General features: G+C 41.8%; 2 protein-coding genes across 5 annotated transcripts in view; one reads left to right on the forward strand and one right to left on the reverse strand.

Annotated features, from left to right (window-relative positions):
• Positions 1-13,155, reverse strand: part of PRR33 (proline rich 33) — a 68,530-nt gene that overhangs the window by 45,030 nt on the left and 10,345 nt on the right. The window lies entirely within an intron of this gene.
• Positions 1-13,155, forward strand: part of TNNT3 (troponin T3, fast skeletal type) — a 48,861-nt gene that overhangs the window by 13,148 nt on the left and 22,558 nt on the right. For 2 of the 3 annotated variants that reach the window (XM_056526857.1, XM_056526856.1), the window contains exon 6: positions 466-486. The exons of the other annotated variant lie outside the window; for it this stretch is intronic. In XM_056526857.1, coding sequence (XP_056382832.1) covers positions 466-486 — 21 coding nt within the window. The remainder of the gene's footprint in view (positions 1-465; positions 487-13,155) is intronic. 3 annotated transcript variants of the gene reach the window in all.

The raw sequence follows: 13,155 nt of genomic DNA on the forward strand, positions 1-13,155 counted from the left end.
GTACACAAAAACTGTATCTAGGATACATAGTAGAGAAGAAAATACTATCCTCCACCAGAGGATTCATGTAATGCAACGAAATATCCTTCTTATCTAGAAATTCTGAATGCAAGAATGGTTGGTCATCTATGCATAGTGACGTGCCCTGCCTGTCTGAATGCTGATATTGCATGGCTGCTGCATTTATCAGACTGGATCATATCATCATCATCATCATGATAAATAGCAGATGATATGTGTGTTCTTCAATGGTGAAAGGGTTAGCCAAAGTTATGCCCAAAAGTCTAGGTTTTAAGTTGTTGTAGGTCATGACAAAGAACACTGAAATCCTGCAGGAACAGTGTGACCCAGTCAGGAGTTCTGTGCATGAAGAGCCCGATGGTCTAGTCAATAACTGGTTGGGCGGTACCATAAGTTGTTTTCTCATAGGAAATAAGTAAGCTAACAATGTCTTTTCACTTACAGAACACGGAGAAGAATATGATGGTATTTCATTTCCACTTTTTCTTCAATTCTCCCCTATGGATGAAAAGTCTCTCCTATAAAGTCTATGTTTAAAGGCTGCGCCAAGGCTTTTGGTTAAGTGACAGGCTATCATAGATTTTCAGAAACAAAACCTGGTTCATACCATGGTGAACATCAAAGCACCCGGTAGAAAGCGTCTTTAAAAAACAAACCTACCAAACCTACTAAGGAGGCAAACGTATTGTGGTCTAAATAGAAAGATATTACAGGATTTCTGAGATTTCTGGTCCTGTCTTGCCTACCTCTGCCATAGAAATGGAACAAACAATATATATACTATATAATCCATTGGTAGAAAATGATATAGAACATACAGACCCAGTGGATTGGACCAACTGAAGTCATGAAGCTGTATTCTTTGCCTAGTATCTATCTGCTAAGGACATAAAGGAGGAGCATTGTGAGGAAAGCCCGGCCAGCTGCCCCCAACCAGTCATTCCCATTGCTGAGAATATTCCCAGGATTGGTGACTCGGTGAGAGCAGCTGCTTACAGGGTCCTCCTCCTCTCTATCATCCTTCATGTCTTTTTCAGATAGATGCCATGTGCATTATATGAGATTTCACATTTTATCAGTAGAAATGACCATACAGAGAGCAATTTGACCATTATTAAACTAAATTCACTATTTACCACAATGGTATATCTGGTCCACAACCAGAAGGTTTGGCTAAGCCTGAATTTTCATCTCCCCCTGTATTAACTGAATCTATTTCCCCCGTTCCCTTACTCCTTGTGATTGGACTGTTGGACATCTCTGCAGATGTGGCACGTTTTTCTTTCCCCTCTATTTATTACAGCCTAATTTCCTTCTGGACATGAAGCCTATTTATACTTTTTGTTACCCTGAAGTCTCTCCTCTGTTTTCCATATCTTCTCTCTATTATTCTCTCTTTCTACCATTCTATTTACATTGTGTCTAACAATTGGACACTTCCATCACCCACTGTCTATTTGCAGCTTTATTCTTCTATACATTTGTTGTAAAACAACTACTTCTTGAACTGTCCTGTGTTTTTGGCCTTTCTACTTATATCTGCTAGCATTAAACTCTAGCTTCTCAAGCCTTTTTATCCATTTGCACTCCTCCTTTACATAAGCCATCATCCTCTTTTATTCTATAATATCTACATATCGCACCTTGTTCCTTTCCTTATATTAGCAGATTTAAGCCAATTCTGTATAGCCAAGCTCCCTACTCTCTATTTGTGCATAGCTCTGCTTTCCCGTCTACCTGCATGTGACCCCACTTTTCCCTTTCTGGAGTGCCTTCCTCCCTCCCTGCCTGTATTGTCACTCTCCTTTGTATCTTCACTTTTATATCTATCTTTCCGTAGCTCTATTCTTCTACATGTCTGCTTATACTTACAGTCTCCTACCTATTTGCCTGAAGCTTCACCCTCCTGGTAACCTGTGTCTCCATACACCTATACATTTGCCTGTATCTCCATTGTTCTAGGAACTGACCTTAACTTCATTATCCTATCTGCCCATAACTGGACTCTCCCATATATTCCTCTCACAGCTTCATTATCCTATCTATCTGCATGTAGCCTCATGTTCCTATGTATGTGTGCAGCTCCACTTTTGTCTTAATTCACTGGTAGTTTTTTTTTGTCTATCTACCTGCCTGAAAATTTACTCTTATTTCTGTCCCACTTCATCTCCCCTTTTTCATCTATCCTCTTGTAGCTTCATCTTTTCTGTTGGCATGTAGATCCATTCCCTTATTTATCTACATGGAGTTCTGTTCTTCTGCCTTCTGCTAGCTCCATTTACCTATGTACTTGCCTGTAACTCTACTTTTATCCCAATCTCCCTTTAGACTAATTCTCCTATGTATCTGCCTGTAACTCAATTCCTCCATCTATTCGCCTGTAGCTTAACTCACCTATCTCCTTGCTTGTACCTCCATTCTCCTATCTACCTGCTATGGAGCTATACTCTATTGTTCTATGTATCCACCTGTAGCTCCACTCTGCTTGTATGTAGCTCCACGTTTTCCTATTTATCTGCATGTAGTTCATCTCCTATCTGTCCATCTATGCCCATGCTCCTACCTACCTGCCTATAACCTCACTATCCTATGTATCTGCCTATAGCTCCACTTTTCAACCTACCAGCTTGTAACTCCACTTTACCCTAATGACTGTGGCTCAGGTTTTCCATCTATCTGCCTGTAGCTTCACTCTCTTTTCCATCAGCCTATAACTCCATTCTCCTATCTACCTGCCTGTAACTTCACTCAACATCTATACTTCAGAACTATTTCCGAACTATCTTATTACCTTGCTTGTAACAATAATCTGTCTACCTGCCTATAACTTCCCTCTGCCATCTACCCCCTCTAGCCCCACTATCCTTTCTCCCTTTAGCTCCCTTCTGATAACTACCTGCCTATAACTACACATTCCTTTGTATCTGCATGAAACAGCATATAGCGTCAGTCAACCATTCTATTCACTAATAAATGTTCCTATTTATCTGCCTGTTGCTCCATTCATCTACTGGTCTGTAACTTAACTTCCCCATTTATCAGCCTGTAGCTCCACTCACCTCTCTACTTGGCTTGGATCTACACTCTATCTGCCAATTCTCCTCTCCCATCCATCTGTGTGTAACTTTACTCTCCCATCTATCCACCTGTAACCTCACCTTTCTTTCTATGAAACATTTTTTTTCTATCTACCTTTGTATAGCTCTGTTCTCCTGTCTGCCTGTGCCTTACTATTTTATCTGAAACTCCATTCTCTATCTGCCTGTAGCTACACTCTTCTTTCTATCCACCTGTAGTTCCAATCATCAGTCTATCTGCTTGTATCTCAGTTCTCTTAATTACATGGATGGATTGGCTTCAAAGGAACCCAGCCCAACGGCGCTGATCGACCACACAGGTGTATAAGTAAAAGAGGATTTATTGACCAGAATGCAACGTGTTTTGCTGCGCATGCGCAGCTTCCTCAGGCATCAGGCGATCAGCGCTGTTGAGCCGGGTTCCTTTGAAGCCAATCAATCCATTGCCAATCTATCCATTGCCATATACTTACCGGAGGGCAGCAGATGACCCACAATTACACGCTATTACCATTGTTGTGTATAAGGCTACACAACTACCCAGGGTGAGCAGCAAGATAATAGATCTTTCCCACCACTGGGTTTTAAATGTTACTACTCTATGGAGCGCTTATCCTTTTACCTCTTATTTTCATTACTTTTTTTATTTGCCTGCAGCTTAACTCTTCCATCTATCTACATTCAGCTCCACTTACTTGTCTGCCTGTAGCTCCATTCTCTAATCTACCTGCCTGTGATTTCTCTACCATCCATCTCTAGCTCCATGCTCATACCTCCCACCATTCTCCTTTCTATCTACCTGAAGCTCCAGTTTTCAAACTGTCTATAGCTTTGTTTTCCTAAGAACCTATGTTCACTCTCCTTTCTATCTGTGTGTTGACTTCTGTTCTCTTTTATGTGTGTAGTTTCACTTTTTCTATTAACCTATAGCTTACATCTCCAATATATCTACCTATAACTCCACTCTTCTATCTATCCACCTCTAGCACCATATTCCTATCTACCTTTAATGCCACTGTCCTTTGTGAAATTGCTCCATTCTCCTTTGCAGCTCCATAAAGCTCCTTTCTCCTATATGCATCAAGCTCTTTTCTCTTATCTGTCTTATGGTGAACACACTCTCCTATCTAGCTGCCTGTAGCTTTACTTTTCTTTCTATGAAGTCCCACCTTTCTATCTACACCTGTATAGCTCTGTTCTTTTATTTGCCTTTAGCTCCACTATTTTAGCTATCTTTGTATCGATTTACCTATCTATTTGCCTGTAACTCCACTCTCCTTTTTATCTGCAAGTTTCTATCTGTGCCATTCTACTTTGTAGCTGCCTGTAGCTCCATGCACCTATGTACAGTACTTGCTTGTAATTTTATTCCCTTTTTAACCGGCGTGTAGCTCTGCTGTTCTTTCTATCCACCTATAGCTCCATCTTCCTTTCTATCCACGTGTAGATCTACTCTCCCATCTATCAGCCTATACTTTTCTATCAGCATGTACTCAGCCTCCTGAGTGTACCTCTGTTCTTCTGTCAATCTGCCTGTAGCTCCACTCACCTATCTACTTGTCTCCAACTCAGCTCTCCTTTTCCATCTGCACATTGCTCTGCTGTCCTTTCTATGCGCCTGTACTTCCACTGTACACTGCATCTGCCTGTAACTACATTTCCCCATCTATCTGCCTGTAACTACATTTCCCCATCTATCTGCCTGTAACTACATTTCCCCATCTATCTATCTGTAACTACATTTCCCGATCTATCTGCCTGTAACTACATTTCCCCATCTATCTGCCTGTAACTACATTTACCCATCTATCTGCCTGTAACTACATTTCCCCATCTATCTGCCTGTAACTACATTTCCCCATCTATCTACCTGTAACTATATTTCCCGATCTATCTGCCTGTAACTACATTTCCCCATCTATCTACCTGTAACTACATTTCCCCATCTATCTGCCTGTAACTACATTTCCCCATCTATCTGCCTGTAACTACATTTCCCCATCTATCTGCCTGTAACTACATTTCCCCATCTATCTGCCTGTAACTACATTTCCCCATCTATCTGCCTGTAACTACATTTTCCCATCTATCTGCCTGTAACTACATTTCCCCATCTATCTGCCTGTAACTACATTTCCCCATCTATCTGCCTGTAACTACATTTCCCCATCTATCTGCCTGTAACTACATTTCCCCATCTATCTACCTGTAACTACATTTCCCCATCTATCTGCCTGTAACTACATTTCCCCATCTATCTGCCTGTAACTACATTTCCCCATCTATCTGCCTGTAACTACATTTCCCCATCTATCTGCCTGTAACTACATTTCCCCATCTATCTACCTGTAACTACATTTCCCCATCTATCTACCTGTAACTACATTTCCCCATCTATCTGCCTGTAATTACATTTCCCCATCTATCTACCTGTAACTACATTTCCCCATCTATCTGCCTGTAACTACATTTCCCCATCTATCTACCTGTAACTACATTTCCCCATCTATCTGCCTGTAACTACATTTCCCCATCTATCTGCCTGTAACTACATTTTCCACTCTTTTTATCTATCCATCTCTACTTCTATGCTCTTATCTCTAGCTTTATTCTCATATCCATCCTGCTGTAATTCCCCTCTATGTCCAAGTAGTTCTATTCACCTTTGTAACGGCCTGTAGCTTATTTTCTCTTATCTGCTTTACTGTAACTCCACTTTATCATGTATCTGCCTGTAGCTTTACAATCTGCTGTATTGGCATGTAGCTCTGTTCACCTATCACAGTAACTCCAATCTTCTTCCTGTATTTCCAATTTTTTCCTGGCTCTTCATTCATCGATTTATGTGCCTGTACTGCCACTTTCCTTTCTACAAGTGTGTTGCTCTGCTGTCCTTTTTATCAATCTGTAACTCCATTTTCCGATCTATCATCCTGTAGCTTTACTCTCCGTTTTATCAGCCTGTAGCTCCATTCTCCTATTTGTCTGTCTTCTGCTTCATTTTCCTATCTGCCTGTAGCTTCCTTATCCTATCTATCTGCCTGTAGCTCCATTCTTCTATCTATCTGCCTGTAGTTCCATTCTCCCATCTATCTGCCTGTAGCTCCATTCTTCTATCTATCTGCCTGTAGCTCCATTCTCCTACCTATCTGCCTGTAGATCCATTCTCCCATCTATCTGCCTGTAGCTCCATTCTCCTATCTATCTGCCTGTAGCTCCATTCTTCTATCTATCTGCCGGTAGTTCCATTCTCCAATCTTTTTGCCTGTAGATCCATTCTCCTATTTATTTGCCTGTAGCTCTATTTTCCTATCTTTCTGCCTGCAGCTTCATTTTTCTATTTATCTGCTTGTAGCTCCATTCTTCTATCTTTCTGCCCGTAGTTTAATTCTCCTATTTATTTGCCTGTTTTTCAATTCTCCTATCTTTCTGACTGTAGCTCAATTTTCCTATCTATCTGCCTGTAGCTCCATTCTTCTATCTATCAACCTGTAGCTCCATTCTTCTATCTATCTATCTATCTATCTCATATCTATCTATCTGTTTATCATCTATCTAGTATCAGAGATGGGCAGCACAAGCGAAGTTAGGGTGGTGCAAGCTGCGGCTGCCTTTCTACAGTGTATCTATCTATCTATCTATCTACCTGTAGCTCATATCTCCATTTTCTATCTATTTGCTTGTAGCTCCATTCTCCTATCTATCTTCCTGTAGCTACATTCTTCTATCTATCTGCCTGTAGCTCAATTCTTCTATCTATCTGTCTGTAGCTCCATTCTTCTATCCATCTGCCTGTAGTTCCATACTTCTATCTATCTGCCTGTAGTTCCGTTCTCCTATCTATCTATCTGCCTGTAGCTCCATTCTTCTATCTATCTGCCTGTAGCTCCATTCTTCTATCTATCTACCTGTAGTTCCGTTCTTCTATCTTTCTGCCTGTAGCTCCAGTCTCCTTTTTGCCTAAAGTTCTATTCTTTAACGTATTTTCTGTATTCTATGTAGTTGGCTGTAGCTCCATTCTTCTATCTGCCTGTAGCTCCATTATCCTATCTGCCTATAGATCCATTCTCCTATCTATCTGTTTGTAGATCCATTGTCCTATCTATCTGCCTGTAGATCCATTCTCCTATCTGTCTGTAGTTTCATTCTCCTATGTATCTGCCTGTAGCTCCATTTTCCTATTTATCTGCCTGTAGCTCCATTCTCCGATCTATCTGCCTGTAGCTCCATTCTTCTATCTATCCGGCTGTAGCTTCATTTTCCTATCTATCTGCCTGTAGCTCCATTCTTCTATCTTTCTGACTGTAGCTCCATTCTCCTATTTATTTGCCTGTAGCTCCATTTTCCTATCTATCTGCCTGTAGATCCATTCTCCTATCTATCTGCCTGTAGCTCCATTCTCCTATCTATCTGCCTGTAGATCCATTCTCCTATCTATCTGCCTGTAGCTCCATTCTCCTATCTATCTGCCTGTAGCTCCATTTTCCTATCTATCTGCCTGTAGTTCCCTTCTTCTATCTATCGGCCTGTAACTCCATTTTCCTATCTATCTGCCTGTAACTCCATTCTTCTATCTGCCTGTAGCTCTATTCTCCTATCTATCTGCTTGTAGCTCAATCCTCTTATCTTTCTGCTTGTAGCTCCATTCTTCTATCTATCTGCCTGTAGCTCCATTCTTCTATCCATCTGCCTGTAGTTCCATTCTTCTATCCATCTGCCTGTAGTTCCGTTCTCCTATCTATCTATCTATCTGCCTGTAGCTCCATTCTTCTATCTATCTGCCTGTAGCTCCATTCTTCTATCCATCTACCTGTAGTTCTAATCTCCTATCTTTCTGCCTGTAGCTCCAGTCTCCTTTTTGCCTAAAGTTCTATTCTTCTATGTATTTTCTGTATTCTATTTAGTTGGCTGTAGCTCCATTCTTCTATCTGCCTGTAGCTCCATTATCCTATCTGCCTGTAGATCCATTCTACTATCTATCTGCCTGTAGATCCATTCTCCCATCTATCTGCCTGTATCTATCTATCTGTTTGTAGATCCCTTCTCCTATCTATCTGCCTGTAGATCCATTCTCCTATCTGCCTGTAGCTCCATTCTACTATCTATCTGCCTGTAGATCCATTCTCCCATCTATCTGCCTGTAGCTCCATTCTCCTATGTATCTGCCTGTAGCTCCATTTTCCTATTTATCTGCCTGTAGCTCCATTTTCCTATCTGCCTGTAGCTCCATTTTCCTATCTATCTACCTGTAGCTCCATTCTCCTATTTATCTGCCTGTAGCTCCATTTTCCTATTTATCTGCCTGTAGCTCCATTCTCCTATCTGCCTGCAGATCCATTCTCCTATCTATCTGCCTGTAGCTCCATTTTCCTATCTATCTGCCTGTAGTTCCCTTCTTCTACCTATCGGCATGTAACTCCGTTTTTATATCTATCTGCCTGTAGTTCTATTCTCCCATCTATCTGCTGTAGATCTATCTCCTATCTATCTGCTTGTAGATCAATTCTCCTATCTTCCTGTAGCTCCCTATCTGCCTGTAGCTCCCTTCTCCTATTTATCTGCCTGTAGCTCCATTTTCCTATCTATCTGCCTGTAGCTCCATTCTCCTATCAGCCGGTAGCTCCATTCTCCTATCTATCTGCCTGTAGTTCCATTCTCCTATCTATCTGCCTTTAGATCCATGTTCCTATCTATCTGCCTGTAGATCCATTCTCCCATCTATCTGCCTGTAGCTCCATTCCACTATCTATCTGCCTGTAGCTCCATTCTCCTATGTATCTGCCTGTAGATCCATTCTTCTATCTGCCTGTAGATCCATTCTCCTATCTATCTGCCTGTAGATCCATTCTACCATCTATCTGAATGTAGCTCCATTCTACCATCTATCTGCCTGTAGCTCCATTCTCCTATCTATCTGCCTGTAGATCCATTCTCCTATCTATCTGTCTGTAGATCCATTCTCCTATCTATCTGCCTGTAGCTCCATTTTCCTATCTATCTGCCTGTAGTTCCATTCTCCTACCTATCTGCCTGTAGCTCCATTATTCTATCTATCTGCCTGTAGATCCATTCTCCTATATATCTGTCTGTAGATCCATTCTCCTATCTATCTGCCTGTAGCTCCATTTTCCTATCTATCTGCCTGTAGTTACATTCTCCGTCTATCTGCCTGTAGATCCATTTTCCTATCTATCTGCCTGTAGCTCCATTATTCTATCTATCTGCCTATAGCTCCATTATCCTATCTTTCTGCCTGTAGATCCATTCTCCTATCTGCCTGTAGATCCATTCTCCTATCTATCTGCCTGTAGCTCCATTCTCCTATCTATCTGCCTGTAGCTCCATTCTCCTATCTATCTGCCTGTAGTTCCATTCTCCTACCTATCTGCCTGTAGCTCCATTATTCTATCTATCTGCCTGTAGATCCATTATCCTATCTATCTGCCTGTAGATCAATTCTCCTATCTGCCTGTTGCTCCTTTCTCCTATTTATCTGCCTGTAGATCAATTTTTCTATCTATCTGCCTGTAGCATCATTCTCCTATTTATCTGCCTGTAGCTCCATTCTCCTATCTGTCTGTAGATCCATTCTCCTATCTATCTGCCTGTAGCTCCATTCTCCTATTTATCTAACTGTAGCTCTATTCTCCTATCTATCTGCCTGTAGCTCAATTTTACCATCTCTCTGCCTGTAGTTCCATTCTCCCATCTATCTGCCTGTAGATCCATTTTCCTATCTATCTGCCTGTAGATCCATTCTCCCATCTATCTGCCTGTAGCTCCATTCTACTATCTATCTGCCTGTAGCTCCATTCTCCTATGTATCTGCCTGTAGATCCATTCTACTATCTATCTGCCTCTAGATCTATTCTCCTATCTATCTGCCTGTAGCTCCATTTTCCTATCTATCTGCCCGTAGTTACATTCTCTGTCTATCTGCCTGTAGATCCATTTTCCTATCTATCTGCCTGTAGCTCCATTATCCTATCTATCTGCCTATAGCTCTATTATCCTATCTTTCTGCCTGTAGATCCATTCTCCTATCTGCCTGTAGATCCATTCTCCTATCTGTCTGCCTGTATCTCCATTTTCCTATCTATCTGCCTGTAGTTCCATTCTTCCATCTATCTGCCTGTAGTTCCATTCTTCTATCTATCTGCCCGTAGTTCCATTCTCCTACCTATGTGCCTGTAGCTCCATTCTCCTATGTATCTGCCCGTAGCTCCATTTTCCTATTTATCTGCATGTAGCTCCATTCTCCTACCTATCTGCCTGTAGCTCCAATCTCCTATGTATCTCCCGATAGCTCCATTCTTCTATCTATCTGACTGTAGCTCCATTCTCCTATTTATCTGCCTGTCGCTCCATTTTCCTATTTATCCGCCTGTAGCTCCATTCTCCTATCTGCCTGCAGATCCATTCTCCTATCTGGTTGTAGCTCCATTCTCCTATTTATCTGCCTGTAGCTCCATTTTCCTATCTATCTGCCCGTAGTTACATTCTCTGTCTATCTGCCTGTAGATCCATTTTCCTATCTATCTGCCTGTAGCTCCATTATCCTATCTATCTGCCTATAGCTCTATTATCCTATCTTTCTGCCTGTAGATCCATTCTCCTATCTGCCTGTAGATCCATTCTCCTATCTGTCTGCCTGTATCTCCATTTTCCTATCTATCTGCCTGTAGTTCCATTCTTCCATCTATCTGCCTGTAGTTCCATTCTTCTATCTATCTGCCCGTAGTTCCATTCTCCTACCTATGTGCCTGTAGCTCCATTCTCCTATGTATCTGCCCGTAGCTCCATTTTCCTATTTATCTGCATGTAGCTCCATTCTCCTACCTATCTGCCTGTAGCTCCAATCTCCTATGTATCTCCCGATAGCTCCATTCTTCTATCTATCTGACTGTAGCTCCATTCTCCTATTTATCTGCCTGTCGCTCCATTTTCCTATTTATCCGCCTGTAGCTCCATTCTCCTATCTGCCTGCAGATCCATTCTCCTATCTGGTTGTAGCTCCATTCTCCTATTTATCTGCCTGTAGCTCCATTTTCCTATCTACCTGCCTGTAGCTTCTTTCTCCTATATATCTGCCTGTATCTCCATTCGCCTATCTATCCTATCTATCTGCCTGTAGCTCCATTCTCCTATCTGCCTGTAGATCCATTCTTCTATCTATCTGCCTGTAGCTCCATTCTCCTATCTATCTGACTGTAGCTCCATTCTCCTATTTATCTGCCTGTCGCTCCATTTTCCCATCTATCTGCCTGTAGCTCTATCTCCTATCTATCTGCCTGTAGATTAATTCTCCTATCTGCCTGTTGCTCCATTCTCCTATTTATTTGCCTGTAGCTCCATTTTCCTATCTATCTGCCTGTAGCTCCATTCTTCTATCTATCTGCCTGTAGCTCCATTCTTCTATCTATCTGCCTGTAGCTCCATTTTCCTATCTATCTGCCTGTAGCTCCATTTGCCTATCTATCTTATCTATCTGCCTGTAGCTCCATTCTATCTGCCTGTAGATCCATTCTCCTACCTATCTGCCTGTAGCTCCATTCTCCTATTTATCTACCTGTAGCTCCATTTTCCTATCTATCTGCCTGTAGTTCCATTCTCCTATCTATCTGCCTGTAGCACCATTTTCCTTTCATCAGCCTGTAGCTCCATTATCCTATATATCTGCCTGTAGCTTCAGTCTCCTTATTGCCTGTAGTTCCATTCTTCTATGTATTTTCTGCATTCTATTTAGTTGCCTGTAGCTCCATTCTTATATCTGCCTGTAGCTCTATTCTCCTATCTATGTGCCTGGAGCTCCATTCTCCTATCTCTCTGCCTGTAGCTCCATTCTCCTATCTCTCTCTGCCTATAGCTCCATTATCCTATCTATCTGCCTGTAGATTCATTTTCCTATCTATCTGCCTGTAGCTCCATTCTCCTATTTATCTGCCTTAGCTAAATTTTCCTATCTATCTGCCTGTAGCTCCATTCTTCTATCTATCTGCCTGTAGCTCCACTCTCCTATCCATCTGCCTGTAGCTCCATTCTTCTATCCATCTGGCTGTAGCTCCATTCTTCTATCTATCTGCCTGTAGCTCCATTCTCCTATCTACCTGTAGATCCATTCTCCTATCTATCTGCCTGTAGCTCCATTCTTCTATTCATCTTCCCGTAGCTCCATTCTTCTATCTATCTGGCTGTAGTTCCATTCTTCTATTTATTTTCTGCATTCTATTTAGTTGCCTGTAACTCCATTCTTATATCTGCCTGTAGCTCTTTTCTCCTATCTATCTGCCTGGAGCTCCATTCTCCTATCTCTCTGCCTGTAGCTCCATTCTTCTATCTCCCTCTGCCTGTAGCTCCATTATCCTATCTATCTGCCTGTAGCTCCATTCTTCTATCTATCAGTCGGTTGCTCCATTCTATCTATCTGCCTGTAGCTCCATTTTCCTATCTATCTGCCTGCAGTTCCATTCTCAAATCTATCTGCCAGTAGATCCATTTACCTATCTATCTGCCTGTAGCTCCATTTTCCTATCTATCTGCCTGTAGCTCCATACTTCTATCTGCCTGTAGCTCCATTCTCCTATCTGCCTGCAGATCCATTCTACCTTCCCATAACTCCTGCCTGTAGCTCCATTTTTCTATCTATCTGCCTGTAGCTCCATTCTTCTATCTATCTGGCTGTAGTTCCATTCTCCTATCTATCTGCCTGTAGATCCATTCTCCTATCTCTCTGCCTGTAGCTCCATTCTCCTGTCTATCTGCCTGTAGCTCCATTCTTTTATCCATCTTCCTGTAGCTCCATTCTTCTATATATCTGCCTGTAGCTCCATTTTTCTATCTATCTACCTGTAGCTCCATTCTTCTATCTGTCTGGCTGTAGTTCCATTCTCCTATCTATCTGCCTGTAATTCCATTCATCTATCCATCTGCCTGTAGCTCCATTTTCCTATCTACCTGCCTGTAGATCCATTCTCCTATCTCTCTGCCTGTAGCTCCATTTTCCTGTCTATCTGCCTGTAGCTCCATTCTCCTATCTATCTGCCTGTAGCTCCATTCT

This window comes from Hyla sarda, chromosome 6 (genome assembly GCF_029499605.1).
Source record: "Hyla sarda isolate aHylSar1 chromosome 6, aHylSar1.hap1, whole genome shotgun sequence".
Classification (NCBI taxonomy): Eukaryota; Metazoa; Chordata; class Amphibia; order Anura; family Hylidae; genus Hyla; species Hyla sarda.